General features: G+C 37.8%; 1 protein-coding gene across 3 annotated transcripts in view; it reads right to left on the bottom strand.

The window, feature by feature from the left end:
• The window catches only part of B3GNTL1 (UDP-GlcNAc:betaGal beta-1,3-N-acetylglucosaminyltransferase like 1), a 138,711-nt gene that overhangs the window by 14,915 nt on the left and 107,176 nt on the right, over nt 1–16,620 (bottom strand). For all 3 annotated transcript variants that reach the window (XM_013960868.2, XM_067308545.1, XM_013960867.2), the window contains 2 exons: nt 14,592–14,716; nt 4,244–4,379 (listed from right to left, as the gene is read on the bottom strand). In XM_013960868.2, coding sequence (XP_013816322.2) covers nt 4,244–4,379; nt 14,592–14,716 — 261 coding nt within the window. The remainder of the gene's footprint in view (nt 1–4,243; nt 4,380–14,591; nt 14,717–16,620) is intronic.

The raw sequence follows: 16,620 nt of genomic DNA on the forward strand, positions 1-16,620 counted from the left end.
ATATAGAAACCTCATGGGCTGGATGTGTACCAGTACTGTTTCCATGCCACTAATTATGTGCCTGATGCTTATTTTGTCCTTTTCTCCTCCTTTTCTGTTAAGCTACTTGAGCACTATTTTCAGCTATCGGAAATGACACTAAAATGCTAATGCTGAAGTTCTCCTTTTAGCTAAAGTTTGATTGGAGAATAAAAGAGCAGACAAGACAGCTCAGAAACCCTCTAGGCGCATGCAGCATCCCAAAAACATTTGGTTTCCATCTTCAGCTGCAAATTATAGACAAGACGGATGTGTTTTAAACAAAAAAAGGTCTGTTTGACTTCAGTCTTGCAGAAATGCTAATACTGAACCACTGTCAACTGTGTGAATCAAGAAGGGGACAGCCAGGAAAGAGAATTTCCCTAAGAATACTGAGATCCTGGTAATTAATTCATAAAAAAAATTAGTAGTCGAATAATTTTTTCCCTGTGTTGCTGTTTAGCAAAAATACCCAGCCTTGGATTTTTGCCTGAATTCTCTGGAGACAAAGTATTATTATTTTTTTATTCACCATGCAGATGTCTGCAGGAAGAGAGAGCATATTACTTAGGTGTCCTTTTCTCTTTTAACACAGTCATAATTCACATTCGGACTGCTTTCCAAACATACTAAAATAATAATTTGTTAGTGAGTGTGAACGAAGACTGCTGCTTCCTGGAATTGCCAAAATTTTGTGTTCTAAGAAACAATGTTGTTAGGCATGTAACGTATTTATACTTTTCAATTATATTTCTTATACTGACTAGGCTGTTGTGGGATAATTGCTTTGTTTATCAGGTATCTAAAAATACTAGAAACATGCTTTTTTGAAAAAAATGTTCTCTTATGTTCTCTAAGCTTGACAGTTCAAACTAATTAATTCTCTTGCAGAAAATTTAGTAGAGCTTAGGTTTTTCCATAATTCCAAATAATACAAGCTGTATGTACCGTTTTCATTTCTTTAAAGTTTTATTTGTTTTGGGAGTATGTGTCCCATACTTCCTACAGGTACTCAGTGCCAGTTCAGAAAAAACCCTGCTGCGACTCCACTCTGTGGCAGAAAGCAGGCTCATGACTTCCCAGGAGATCCCAAATCTCAACAAAAGGATGCAGCAACAGTGACACAGAGCAAAGGTGACATTTTCAGGAGTCTAAACCAGCTTAAAATATAAAGCCAACTGAAACAAAATTTAGGCAGTTAAGTTATACAGCTTATTTTAACAATCGTACTTGCATTCAAAAGTGTATTAAACCTTTAAGATCACATTGTTTTATGCCCCTGGGCCTTCAGAGAACAAAATGGTAATTGTATTGGCACAATACAACATATTTTGTCTTAAGATGCTTGTGGAATTCTCTTGTAAAGTTATTTTAAAGCTACTTTAAAGATATTTTTTAAAGCTATTTTACAGAATTGATGCATTCATATCCCAGGGCTTCCATTTGCAGTACAAGATTAGACTCTATTTGTAGATTCAAAACAATACCGACTCTCTAGCGTTCTGGTAATCAATAATATCTGAAAGTGTAAATTTGATTAAGACAGTCTTTTAAGGATGAGACAGGAAAAGTATTTCATTGTTTTTCAGGGCTGGAAAAGATGAGGCAACAACTATTTACAACCTTTGCTCATATGGGATTTTAGAGTCCTTGGCAAGAGCTGAAGATTAGTCACAGAATACCTGAAGAATTTTTGAGGAAAAGCGTAACACTGAGTTTAACTAACCTGTTGTTGTTATTTTAGAGAAAAGAAAAAAGAAGAAAAAAAGCTGCCATGAGTCACCTACTGCAAGTTTTATGAATTTATTTCCTGAAACTCAAGCAGCCTAATCCTTTGATTAGTGTTTGGAAGACTGAGATGTTTTAATTATTTCAACAGCCTTTTGCCACTGCCTTGCTATGAGACATCAGAAAGTCATTTAGGCTTCGGTTCTGACTGAGGCAGACCGAACTGGGATCTCACTTGCAGAAATGCCAGGAAGTTACGACAGCAATCCTAATCTGCCTGAACAGCTAGATAAAACATCTTAATCTCTACAAATAACACTAATTTCATCTGAAATTAGCTATCTAAAAGTTAGGCCTCTAATCTCTCTTAGGATGATAGAAGTCACTTTCCGAAGCTATTTATGATTGCTGGTTATTGAGAAATACTTCTGAATACTTCAGGTAAGATGTCAAACTTTTAGATGGATGAAGTTGGCTTACTCTATGTGAGAACCAGGCTGCAACTACATTTTAGCAGTCATTTTCTGCACAACACCGGCAAAACGACTCACACCAGAGCGGATATTTGGCAAGTACAATGGTATTTGGCACATAAGCTTGCTAAATGCATCTGGTATTAGTATTCAGTATTTAACAGGTTAATGTTCAATGCAAGATTTCAATATCAAACTAAAGCATACTGGAATATGTATAATCATAACCTTGACAGAAGCAAAATAATATCATGGCCTGCAACACTGCCAAAGCAAACGTTATGTAGAGGTCAGCTGGAAGGAATGTCAAGATCCCAGTTAATTAGAACCACGCTGTCAGTGAAGTCTGGAATTAAGGTTGTTCCTTACTGAAGGAGAGGTAAGCTTGAGTTCTTCAGCAGCAAAATAGCACAAAAACCAGTATTATTCTTCTCTTGCCCTTTTTATCCTCTCTGCAGTGGCATCTTCAAATTATTGTGTTGGCTTTACAGGATGTGAAGTTCTGAATGAGTCACCTATAGAAGCAGGCAGCAAGTGTAACCCAAAGCTAGGGAGTTGCTCTATCTTAATAACAATTTCCATTTTGGCTTGGCACATTATAAAAAAGAAAAAACACCTAAGATGGTGTGACACTGCCACAAAGACAGCATAGCCTGTTTTCTACTTTACATTTCAAAAATCCCTACAGAGTATTAGCAGACAGTCTGCATCTCTTCCACTGGCAACTTATCTCCTAATCCTCATAATTGTATAGACAGGAAAGCGTAATGGATGCTAGCAACTTAGGGGAATTCACAAAGCGTTCTGCAAAATACTAACTAAAAAGAACATTTTCACAAAACCCCCAAAGTCAGGCGCGCACTGCACTGCATAACCGAGGTGACTCAACACGTGCCAGGGACCGTTCTCCCCTCTTTGAACGAAAGCGCTCATTGGAGGCACACCGCATTTAATCTTCTGCCTCCATGCCGTTCCCCCCCTGCTGCACGGCCACAGTGGAAGAAGGCTGGCACCGCAATATCGAGCAGGAATTCTGGTGTTGCTTGGTTCCTGTGTGAGCTTCCACCATTTCTGTTCAATAATTTCCACTATGGGTTTACACGTTTCTTTTCTTTGTATACGTGTGTGGTCTGAGGCCGCTACATTAATTAGGTTTATATATATATTTGTCATTCTGTCTTCCCATCCATATTTTTAAGAAAAGAAAACACATTTGGTAATAAAATGAATGTTATGTGACTGTTTATAAGAAACAGCCAGCTGAAATTAGCCCTAAAGCCTTTATCTAACAAAAAGTTATTACACGAAAGAACATGCTATAAAAGTAAGGTATTTAAACTCTCAGACAAACCTCTCCTGAGAAAAATCTGTCATTGCCAAACATAACTTCCACATTTTCAAAGAAGTTAATTGTAAATTGAATTAGAAATTCACGTACGATAGTCTCTCCTTGCCTCTTCACCCCTTGCCCCCCTTTTTTTAAAGGCTCAAGCTTTTCGACAGGGAGTTACAATGCAGCTCCCAGAATACAAACCAGGCTGCTTAGCAGCTGGGATAAGGACCCCTCTAGTATCCACTTAGGAACTGGGCAAATACTACCACCTACGTATGAATCATCACAGACAAGGCAGCTTAGTATTACACCATCCAAACAGAGTTACTCTTGACTCACCTGGCACAGCTAGCTACTACAACGGCTGGTTGCTCCGCAGCAGGCCATAAACGGTGACACAGCACGTCTGAGCTATTACTACGCTTAGACAGCAGCTGGAAGGAGCAGTAGTGCATATGCTGCACTTCATGCACACTATACACCGGAGATGCATAATGCAACATTTTAAAAAAAGGAAGTCATTAGGCAAAATATTCCGAATATTCCCAGTTTAGGTTTATGTTCATCTAGTACCTCTTTGGACATACGATACGTACAAGAACCTGACTATATTATGTAACAAGAAGCAAGGAAGCATAGGAGAGAGAAGAAAGTGCTTTTGTATCAATTTTACCCACTCTTAATAGCTCACCTTTTTCTGATTAGCTGGTGACAAGCTTCTGTAGAGCTTCTTGCCCTGTTTGCCAGCGTTCCAGATGGTGAATGATGTCCAGTAGCTGAGGACTCGGTCTTCAAGAAATCTGACTCGGTGGTTCCAGATGGTTCCCCTGGACAATTACAAAAACAGTGGAGTTGGACCCCCTCAAACAAAAATCTTTAGGATAGATTCAAAGTTGTAGTTGAACTGTTATTTTCAAGAAACTTTACAGAAAATCACATCAATATGAACAACCACGACTGCGGAAATCAAATTCAACACTGATGATTCCAGCTGCCCGCCAAACACACTGTTCGTACCTATCTGTAACCAACACACGACCTGCTCTGTAACTTGCCGTACATAGGGTCAAAATAGCTCCTAAACCCAAGATGTACTCTTCCATCCGCCCATGCATTCATTCTCCTTTTTCAATGCAAATTTGGAACGTCAAGTTCAGTACTCTGATCTACCCATGCATATGGCCCAATGCTAGGATGAAGGTCAGTTTACATAGTGGTGTCCAGCTCACGTCTTCAACAAGTCACTTTTCAAAGCTCAGAATCAATGGACAACTGTACAGGAACAGATAATCACTAAACTCCAACGTCACACAACGCTGAAACAACCAGCGCTTACACATGATTCAACACTTGTGACTGTGCACACACACACACACGAGAAACAAAATTAAAGACAGTGATATAATTTTGAAGTCTTCAAAGTATTATTCAGCAGTGATATGAACAACTGACTGTGCCTTTTTTTTGAAGACAATCTTTATAAGAAATAGCATTTCTAGAAACAAAAGAGCAGTGAAACAAATCACTGGAAAAATTATTATTATTATTTTTGAAAAAAAAGCTGTATGCCTGATAAAATGTCTTTGTGCGCATTTCCTATCACTATCAATCACATTTTTAAAATAGCTATTCCCACCATATAATGCAATACTTAAGACTACATCATTCAGAATAGTTTAAAGAAAACTGCCTGCTGTTAAGAACACGTGTTTACTGTTCAGGATTCATTTAATATTCATTAACCAGGAACCTACCTCATAATTAAGAATAAACAGTTTTCTAGATACAATAAATTGATTTCCTCAATTTATGGATTGACTAACGAATCTCCCTAATCTATATCTCTTGAACAAGGTACCTTGAGTTGCAAATCCAATTTAATTTGTAGGAAATTCTGAAAGATACATAATTTTCTGCCATATCTGAAAACATTTCTTCAAATAGGTTTTTCCATTTGCTTCATCACAACAGAACACAGTACACTTCATAACAAATTATATGTTACAAATTGTTCTATAAACTGTAATACATCTTATGATCCAAGATGTATGCTGTTTGAAAAAGTCACTCATGATTGGATTATGCTTTTATGAATGTCTGGTCATTCTTTGAATTCAGTTCAAACATATTAATGGAAAAAAAATAGTTATTTTCTTGTCAGATCCTAAAGCTGCCTATGGTTTTCTACGTCTTGGGAAGCAGCTTTTTTCTTACCAATATACCTTCCTCACAGTTCAGCTTTAAGTCCCACAGTTTTCTGACTATATTAAGTGGGTATGCACGTTACACCAAAGTATTCAAAGAATATGCTATTTCTTCTGCTTCGAATCAGGGTCCACGAGTCAGCAAGGTTGCCTTGGGACAGCCGCAGTGGTTCCAACCTCAGCTGCTCACCTGACCAGGTGCCGACCTTCTCCTCTCCAAGTGCAGCCTGTCACTTTATAGAAAAATCAAAATGTGTTCCAGTTTCCTTGATATTATGCAGCTCAACTGTCCATGAAGAACAGGTGGGAAGATAGTCAGGAATAGGAACTGTTCTGTTAACAAACTTTTATAAATCTTAATGCAAGGAATTTTGTGTTATTTGTGTTGTTCCTTCACAGTCCCGAGTTACGGTTTGAAAAATATCAAACCATCGTAGCACTGAGACATATGGATTCCTGCTGTGATTAGTTAGCTAGCTCCAGAGAGCCCACTTCACTTTAGCATGAGATTTTTGAGCACAGTCCGATCTTTATATGGCTGCTTAGCACTTCATCACTGATTGGGGTGTGATAACTTGGAAAGAACTTACATACAAATAAATGTACCCAAGAAGAATAGCTATGCCATATAAAGTTTAAGCAGTGTTTTGAAGACTATAGGGCTGTACACCAGCACTTCAACTAATGGAAAAAAATCTTGGATTTGACTGCAAATCTTTTCTAATGAAACCACAAGCTGCATCCCTGCTGCAAAGCTTTAGCTGCTGCTGGCATCCTTTGACGCTTGCCTTTCTCCCTGTTCATTACAGCACACTATATTCCCAGAAGGAAAGGTAAAGGAAAGAAATATGAAGGTCAAGTATTTTTCCAGGATCACATTCCTGGGAATTCTAGAGCTTCTGCTAGCTTCTAAAAAGGAAGATTAGTACATTACACATACATGGAAAATTTTAAAAATTCATTTTACTTTGAAATGTGACTTTAGAACAACACTGTATTATATTCCACAGGTACTTCTTAAGACTCCAAAATCTGTTCTGTTGACTTGAGTGACACAGTCAAGTTTCTTTTCTTCTTGAGTCTGCAAAGCCAAGAAAGCTAAGGAAGAATTAGGCAAGCTTACAAGGCGTAAAAAGAATGGTTAACTAACTTCTAGTTGTAGGGAAACCTGAAAATACAGCTAATACAGAGAGGTGAGTCAGGTTCACAGGGTCATTAGCAGTAGAGCAATGATCAGAAAGAATCCAGCATGACTTTTATCTTTCTAAACATTGTGTGGCTACAAGCTAGGAAAAAAAACAACCCTTAAAATATTTTAAAACTTGAACTAGGAGCTCCTGTCCAAGAGAGGCCTGCTAACTAAATTGTCTAAGGCTCTGCAGCCAGCAGCAGGAGCAATGGCAAGGGTGTTGGGAAGAAACCTAAAATTAGATGTCTCTATGCACTAGCTCTTGCCATCATATCACCTTCAAGTTAGTAAGGAAGAACAGTTAGAATCCAAAATGTACCAGTGTTCTTTTTTTAAAACTGTATCAAAGTTACAAGGCTGTGGTGACTGCCCAGAAAATCTGCAGCTGTTATGATGCAGTGATGACACCTTTAATAACCCACAACTTTTGACATAAGCAAATCAGATACATCTCAAAATTGGAAACTAATTTTTATGCTTCAAAGTCTTCACAGACTAAAAATAAGTTGTGCTATGATGTGATACTCACCCATCAATTATTTTCCATCTCTGAAGCAAAACAGAATACATAAAACCGCAAAAAAATAAAAAAAAATCATAAAGCAACCTGTATATTACTTATCTGTTCAGTTTAATACTGTAGAAAACTGTATTGTGCAGCTTAATTTTGAGTACAGAAACATAAGTTTTATAAAAAAGCAAAATAAACCTCTCATGAAGGTGAGGTATTAAAAAACTGAATATGTTGGGTTACAACATATGTACATACATTGCAGGACAAAAAAAAACCCGTAACAAAACAAAACCACCAACTGAACATTCAGACTGCAAAAGTAAGTACTAAAAATTAGGTGATGCCAAATTACACCCCCTGTGCAACTTTAATTAAGCTGCCTTCAATACAAAAACAAAATTAGGCAGCAAGACATCTAAGCTCTGCATCACAAAGAAACTTAGGAGACAGATGCCTTCTCGACCTCCCCAGTGCAAGGAGCTCTAGATGCACAGGAATCTGCGTTCAGACACACACGAAATGTTTCAGCTGGTTACAGAGATGCCCAGGCACATTCGGTATCGGTGGCTGCTACAGGGTATGCATTTGCTGTCTTGCAGGTGGGTGCCTACGTTCCACAGAAGGCCCAAATTTAAACAGGCCAATGATCCCCTGCAAAGATGTCAGACTGAAGTACATTCACGCACCCAGTTTTATCTACAAATGTTATATTCAGTATTGCAAGTGTGGAAAGTATGAAATAGGGCAGTTGCGCTCAGAAATCAAAGGATGTGAAACTCATTATAATCAAAAGTGATTGGATCACTGTCTGAATACAAGAATATTGTTAGATAACTTCATTTAAGCGCCAATAAATGGCTGTCTTAAATGCGTATTTTAGGTTCTGTAAATGAAGCCAACACATGTAGCACTTTTGATTCATTGCTTAAATCGCCAATTATGGGAAATTCTTAAGAAGGTACATTATTGAAAAATGTCTGCTGTAATCCTAAACAGAAAATGCTAACAGAAAAGAATTTTAAAATTACATCCCCAGATTCCATGTGCCCATTTGTATAAAAATTTTAAGATATATCAGACACTCTGAGGTCTTGAGGTGCAACCTTGAAACTCTTGACAGCTTCAGGCTAAGATCATTAGGTAGATATGGAATTGAGGGGAGGTCCCAGTGACCGACCTTTAATTAGAGTGACAACTACAGGCTTGATCTTTGCGGAAACTTGCTCTGCACGCTTATATCTCACATGTTGAAGCCAAGGGTAGTTTACGGAGTGTCAAAAGAGAGAATTTCAGTTATCCCCTTTAGGCTTCCGGTTCACCTAATTTGCCACATTTTGGGATCTTTCCAGAGCAGATAACTGGGATTCCTGCCTTGAGGGATAAGGGAATGCCATTTTCCCATCCTTTAGGAGCCAGTGCAGGTGCAACAGATGGGAACTGTAGCAACGTGCAAAGGATGATTAAAGAAAGTGCCTGAAACAATTTCAAAGTTGTACAAGCCACTTCTCACAAAAGATTCTCACAGTTATTTTCAGATTTCACATTATTACATATTCATAGCCATGAGCAACAACCAGATGATATTACCCTGCGTTATCCCAAATCAGGGCTGCTTTTTCCAAGCCATGTCAGAAAGGATTAAAGCTGCACTTTCCCAGTAGCCTTTAGTATCCTTTCCTAGCCTGTATTCAGTTAATGAGATTTTCCTCAGCCAGAAGCTGGGATGCAAATTCTGACTGTGGAAGTTGATACCTGCCTCCTAATACTCCTCCTTGAGCCAAATTCTTGAAGTACGCTGCTTTTCCGTTTCTTTCATTTTCTTGTCACTTCCTTACTTTCCAAAAGAAATGTTAGAAGCACACATTTTTCCCTTTGGAAAATCATTCCCAAGTCTTGCAGAATTTTCCTAAGCTCTCTTTTGCCACAGCCCCTCAGTACTCATCAGTTATGTAGAGTCTGGAAGGAAGAAGAGGAGCCAAACTTCTGCAGGAGTGAAATGAGGGTATTCATGCAGCAGGCAAAAACGGCTACGGAGTACGCTCCTCCGGCCCGAGCAGTTATGACCATACCATCCACCCAAATAACACAATGGAGCTCTGTTAAAACGTGTGGTGACCTCCCGAATGAACACAGGAGTCAAGAAACATCTGCTCTATTCCTATTTTGAAAATGAAAGATAATGTGGCAATAAAAGCTATATGATTTAATGTCCGAGCTCTGGTAAACTTCTCCGTAACTGCTCGACTCCCTTTCCCCTCCTTCCCCCCAGTGAGGCTGCCTAAGTGAATCAGCAGCACAAAGACAGATGCTCAGCAAGTACTTGGGAAACGTAAAAACACAAGCCCAATATCATAAGCAGAACCGAAACTGTAGCCATCAATTACTGTCCTCAGTAACATTATAAACTGTCTGTCTGCCCTTTTCTGCACACATTGGTCCTGCACGCCACTCAGGTGACAGCAGAGAGGAAGCCAAGCTATTCAAGCGCGCAGCCTCTTTCAGTGGCTATTTAATCACGACAGGATAATCGAGTTTTACATTATGGGTGAATACCACCAGATTGGGAATCCAGAGATGGCAGAGTAGAGAACTTTTTAATCACAGAGTGAGAGCTGAAAGAACAAGATTTTTTATAGTTAGTTTTGCAGGCAGAATCCAGGGTCCTTAGGATCCACAGGAAATTCAGAAATGAATCTCATTTGAACCTTGACCATGCTGGTGAATAAACTGATTTTTTTTTTTTTTGAGTTGTTGTTCTGTTGAACTTCATGTGAACTTATTAATTGCTGGACTATATCGTCCCACTGAGTTATTACATTTACACTGTTAATAGGTTCTATTAATGTCCGAGTTCATCTTCAGGTCGTGGGTCATTAACTGAGGCATGGTTTGCATTGTGGCCTATTTTTCATGAAAGGCTTATTAAGAAAGACAGAGACTATCAATGTTAATGCCATTTGCTTTTCAAGAATCTAATGAGGTCATTAGTTTCTATGTTTAATTGAAGTGCCAAATGCAGGCATAGAAGATAAAAATGCAGTCGACCTCCTCTGTGTTTCAGCCGTACGGCAATTTGTTACGCTATTTCTCTCTCCTGTTTATTTTTGGATGAATGTGTTTTTGCAGGAAATGAAGCAGGCATTCCTATGCTCATCAACGATATGAGACCTGGGGCTCAAAGCACCTCTGAAACAACCCAACGTGTGTTTCACAGTCAATGCCTGTTCTTCTTTGCTTAGACGACACTGGAAGCTTCTAGTGCCTGAAACCAGATGGTTATAATAGGTTATGTAATTTTGGTTATTTCTGCAGAACAAGCTCTTACAATATTATATTCATTCTGAATACACAGTATATGAAATTACTGTAAACTATATAAGTATGCTTCACATTTTCTGCACAAGAGAGAATTGCCTGAATCTCAGAGGAAATGTTCTTCTAAAAAATCCCAGTTTTCTGCACATATTAAGTTTCTCTTGAGCAAAGGTTTGTAAACTGTTACAAAGATTGGCAACCTACACCAGCTGCCTGCCTTCATGAGCAACAGTACATAAAGACAAGTATAACCTTTTATTGCGCATCTTGTACCACGCTGACTTTCATCTCACAATGCAGTACATTGTTTTATATACAGTTCCTTTTTCTCCCCTTTGGCAAGATATAAATCTATGAATTTTACAATGTTTTTATTATACACTGAACTTTCTTACTAGACTATTTCTCACTATAAAGTCAGCTCTGATATTGTATCAGATCCGTGTAATGCAGCTTTGTAGCACAAAAGTACACATAGCCCTAGGATACAAGCTGTAATGCGAGAGAAAATGATTTAGGTCCAAGAGATGCAATGTGTGGGATTTTGCGTTGTAAATCCCATACTGAAGAGAAGTTTCTCAAAACTTGTATTGCTCATTCACACTTAGCATGTATCCATCCTAGACTTTATATAAAATTACACTGAGGATATTTATACCTGTATGCCCCTAATCAAATCTAAATATAGACTGTACTTCATTCAGACTCTGTCACATGCTCAAAACATTTAATAATGTAGTCCGATGCCTCCAGGGTAAGGGAGGAGGCAAATAAGTTTTTGTTTCCTGTTTCACAGATACTTTCACCTCTAGGTATTTGTTCCAGAAGGATACTAACCATAGTAAATGATTTAAAAAAAATCATTAATGTTTACAATTATATACCACCAAATATAAAGAACTCAACGTTGCTTGCCAAATAGTTTTTTATATATATATTTCAACAAATTTGAAAGTGCAAAATCATGCCTCAATCATCAAGTCCTATTATTCAGCTTATTGAAAACTTATTTCACTTTTTAAAGACTGAAATTAGGCAGAAACTGTTCAAACAAACAACCCCCCCTCCCACCAAAAAAAACCAAACAAACAACTTTCTTACAAGCATCATCTTGCTCTCAGCAAGATACTAAGCTGTTTGGTGGTTTACTGCTCCCAGAGCCAGGTCTAGGCTAACTGAGAAAATTCAAAGACAACATAGGCCAATGTCAAAAGGCAAAATGCCAAGGAAAACTGCCCAAACAAAACACACCATAAAAAAAGCCATCTAGAAAAGGTAGAATATGCATCAAATAAGCTGGGGTGACCATGAGGCACACTGGGAAAAACCCAATTTAAATCTTAAACTTAAACCTTTGTGAGGAGTCCATTAACCTCCTTTTGCTCTTCTCCACAACAAAGCGCCCTGAAGTAGTTCGAAACGAATGATGGCCGGTTCTTTACAGCTCAGGCAACAAACATGGGAACAAGCCAGTAAAAAGAGCGATTACACAACTTCATACTTGGAGGTTCACACAAAATATTATTAACAGTACTGCCGACAGAAAGCCAACAGGAAGAACGGCTAGCCTGACTTCTTAGAACGAGACAAGAAAGGCGCCAATTTGGACATGCAAGCTGCACATCTGAAACAGTTTACAGTATTTCCACATTCTCACAGTGTGTTGTAATTCAGGGTGCTTGTGCCCCACAACCTTGTAGATCTGAATAAGCAACAGCTTGCAGTAAATTCAGAATAAACTTATTTCCAAGAATAAAATGTTTTCCCACAGATACAAGCAACAATATTCCAAGAGTTCTAGCATCTCGTGATGCCTGGCTGAAAAGTTTGCAAACAAGTGCCAAAACGATCATGCACGAAAACAGGAAAAAGAACTTACATTTAAATACCAATAAAAGGAATATAATTTACCTCATACTTGTTTACAAAATCCAAAGAGTATCTTCTCTTTGCTTTGGATGAATGTTTCAGAGTTGAATGACTTTACGTATGTATACATACATATAGACTATACATATATACTATACATACATATATATAAAAAGATCTATAGTGACATTAACCATGAGTATGATGCTTAGCTGGTATAATACAGTAACACAGTAATACAGTAAGTTATAATTAAAATATGCACATAAAAATATGATTAGTTTTACTGGTCACTTCTCCAGAACCATACAAGCAGGGCTGACTGAAAAGTGTATTTATCTTGTTAATTAATAAGAAAATGGTTTACTTAATTACCGTTGTGATTCTTGTGCAGGACTTCTAAATGAATAGTATGACTTACTTAACTTTTCTTAAATAATACACAGAAAGAGAAAGAACCATTTTTATTGTTATGACTTAGGCTCAGCTTGCAGGACTTGTGATCAGGAAAAGCATCTTTGATAGCTAATATGAGCAAGCAGAGGAATTGCCTATCAGCAATTTAAGAACATTTTATCTTAGGGTAAAACAGCACTGTAAAAGCAGTAGGCAATGACTTGCATGGAAGCACCTCAGATAATTACTCCTAAACATCCACAGGTATTTTTCAAACCTCACTATCTGATTTAGATGTTTTAAACCTTTCAAAATAGGAAAATAAAATATATGAGTGCGGCAAATTATCAGATGAGAGGTTTCACAAAATCACAGAATGGTTGAGGTTGGAAGGGACCTCTGGAGATCATCTAAGTCCAAGCCCCCTGCTCAAGCAGGGTCACCTAGAGCACATTGTACAGGATGGTGCCCAGGCGTGTTTTGAATATCTCCAGAGAAGGAGACTCCACAACCTCTCTAAGGTTTAGTTTTTATTACTTTTTCTAAAGTAGGCTTTTGTTGTTTGTTGTTGTTTACTGTTTTAAACTAAGATAGTTCTTTTTGAAATTAAACCTTAAAATTAAAAAAATACATTTTCTTATATTATATTCCACATAGCAAGAAAATGTGAAGCAAAACCTCATGTATTAATACAATATGAAGTGTTTTCAATTTACTGCGAGGCTAAAGCTCAGGTGCTTTAAATAACCAGAGAGGTTATTCAGGCAGACTATGAGATCTCATGTGCTCAGCTACAGAGTTTCAGTTGAGGGGATGGTAACTGGAAGCTGAGAAAATAGTATTGCTGTAATGCAGTCCTCAGAACAACCCTTTTACAATACCCATCGTGAAATTATTTCACGTATTATTTCAGTTGCAAAGACTAAACAACTCCTTAGTATTTTTTCTCAGATATAATTCTCTTCACGCAGGTCACAGAGCATGTGCCTATATTACCAATGGATATGACAAAGAGAATGAGCCGTGTTTGATTTGCTGTGATATGTTACAGCTCTACAATCGTACATCCACTTCATGCCTTACCGGTAAAGACATTTGTGCCATTCGCCAGCCCTGGGCATCCCACCACACATGGATAGAGAGCTACTGGCTGGAGGACCCTGCATCTACATTGCAAGTGGAGCACGTTAGATGGTGACCTGGCATGTGACTTAACTTTGGTTTGATCAGGAGGGAAATACCACTACATCAGTTCTGTGCTTAGTGCATCCTGCAAGGCTCTGAGCAAGGAGGCAAGACAAATTCATGCATTACAGTATGTTCCTCAAAAGCAGATTACAGGGAAAAAAAAGCAGAAAATTAACCTTCCATCATCAAAATAGGCTACTACCAGCATATGATATGCTTATTGTTTGGTCTTTTTTTAAAAACAATAAAACATAACTAGGTATTCTACTGCCTGATGTCTGGAAAGAGATTAAGCATCTCATCTTTGTTGCCAGTCATCCAAGGTGAAACTAATTTTTATGCAATGCAAAAATATGCAACTTACTCTAGAACAGAATGAGTTGCAGCCTGAGGATGGTAACGGTACAGGAGGAGGCAATGGTCAACTCGAAAGACTTCACCGCCCTTTTCGATATGCTTATAAAAAAACAGCAAATCTTCTGGAACACCCTGGAAGAGAAGCGGATATTTCAAACCAAGAAGTGACCACCATTCATAGTTCATCAGATTGCATCTGAGTTAACATTTCACTTTCCAGCCAACTGAATAAGGTTTAACATCATTTTATTCAAATTCTTTGTATGTCACGCCATGAACTTACCCAATGGGTCATTATATGAATATACCTGTAGAAAAGATCAAGCTAATAAAAAAGCAGGCAGTGTTGTTTGAAAATGACGTACAGCTGACCACAAGGACAGAGGTGAAGAAGTAAACATCATCTCATTCTGACAGGGTTATAAAGCTTGACACAAGTTAGTCCCAAAACAGATAAATCCAACTGCTTAACAGTTCATAAAGCCTAAAATGCTAAATAACCCAATAATTTACTGAAGGGAATCATTGATTTTAGAACAGTGGTGTTTTTTGCTTTAATAGAATTAGTGCTCTTCTTTGGTTGCCATACACATACATATACTGGTCTCCACTTAAGAAAGGTGAATCAGGCCACAAAATAAGAGATATGAACCTTAATAAAAAGCCTCAGAATGATTCAAGGTCTGCAAACAAAACTTTTTTTTTCCTGCCACTTATTTCTATGCAACATTCTTCCTAATGGTAAGCTCTAGGAAACATTAGAAATCTCATGAACATATACAAACATTTCCAATCTAGAGTCATACAGTCATCTTGCCAGAGATGTAGTGCCAGAAGGGCAATCATATGGCACATAGTATTCAATTACATGTCACACATATCAAAGTATAAATCCACTTTAAAGATACTGCCCTATACTGAAGGTGAAAAGCAGCACCTATTTACATTTTGCAGTGGTCCAAATACTTGAAAAATTAAAATGTGGCTAGAACATTCAATTTTTGAATGTTTAAATACTGATTCTTCTTTCCTCAAATCCACTATTTGAAAAGTCACATGACTTTATTGGACTAAAAATCTTTGATAGGAGAACTCAGGTGTGCCAGCTAAAATACTTAAGTGCAGCATCAGTAAAAAGCTGAAAGGTAACATGACAAAGTTATAACTATATATGTTTGAGAAGGAAAAGTAAAGGAAGGGTAAGTCAGGGAAATATACTTAGTTCTGTAGGCAATATCACATACATGAATGTGAACAGGGGCATAAACCCCAACCTCATCTGTAGGTATTCTATTTTGACACAAAAATAATGAAAGTACAAGCTAAATCTAAAAAAAATTACTTGAATTTTTCCCCCATTACTACAGCTTCTGAGTTTTTTCCATAATTAAGAAAAGGAGATTCTCTAATTGGAGTGTGGGACACAAAATCACTCTGTGGTTTCTCCTGATCTTCTAGTTACAAGATCAATACAGTTCAGGGTCTGTTTTTCATACCCACCCACGACACTTAGTGTTCATCGCAGACACAGTCTGGACTGAGCAGCCAGGGGGGCGGGGAGAGACAAAAAAAAGCTCTGAGCCTGGAAAACAAATCCAAAACACTCAACTGAACATACGTATTTTGGAAGAAATCAGAACCAAATCAAGTTCTGTACTTTGCAACTCCAGACTTCACTATATAATAGATTGATTTAAGACACTGAATTTGTCCATGCTCCCAAATTCTGAAATAAAACAGATTCTGATCTGGTTGCTTGGCAAAGGCAGCTTATCTGTAATTAATGTTTTTCTTTGTAGTTATTTGTCTGATTTCTAGTTCAAGAGCTCAGATGCAGAAGAAAACTTTTACACAACTTTGTAAAATTTATGCTTTATATGAACCTACTTTGATGGTCACAAATGGAATCTGGGGGAGGTTGGAGGAGAAGACAGCAACCACAATCAGCAGGAAAACAAAAGAAAAACACGTGAACTCAAATTCTTTCCATTTATCATGCAGCCATTTTTGTTCTTTCCTTATTCTCAACTTCAATG

Source organism: Apteryx mantelli, chromosome 19 (assembly GCF_036417845.1).
Source record: "Apteryx mantelli isolate bAptMan1 chromosome 19, bAptMan1.hap1, whole genome shotgun sequence".
NCBI lineage: Eukaryota > Metazoa > Chordata > Aves > Apterygiformes > Apterygidae > Apteryx > Apteryx mantelli.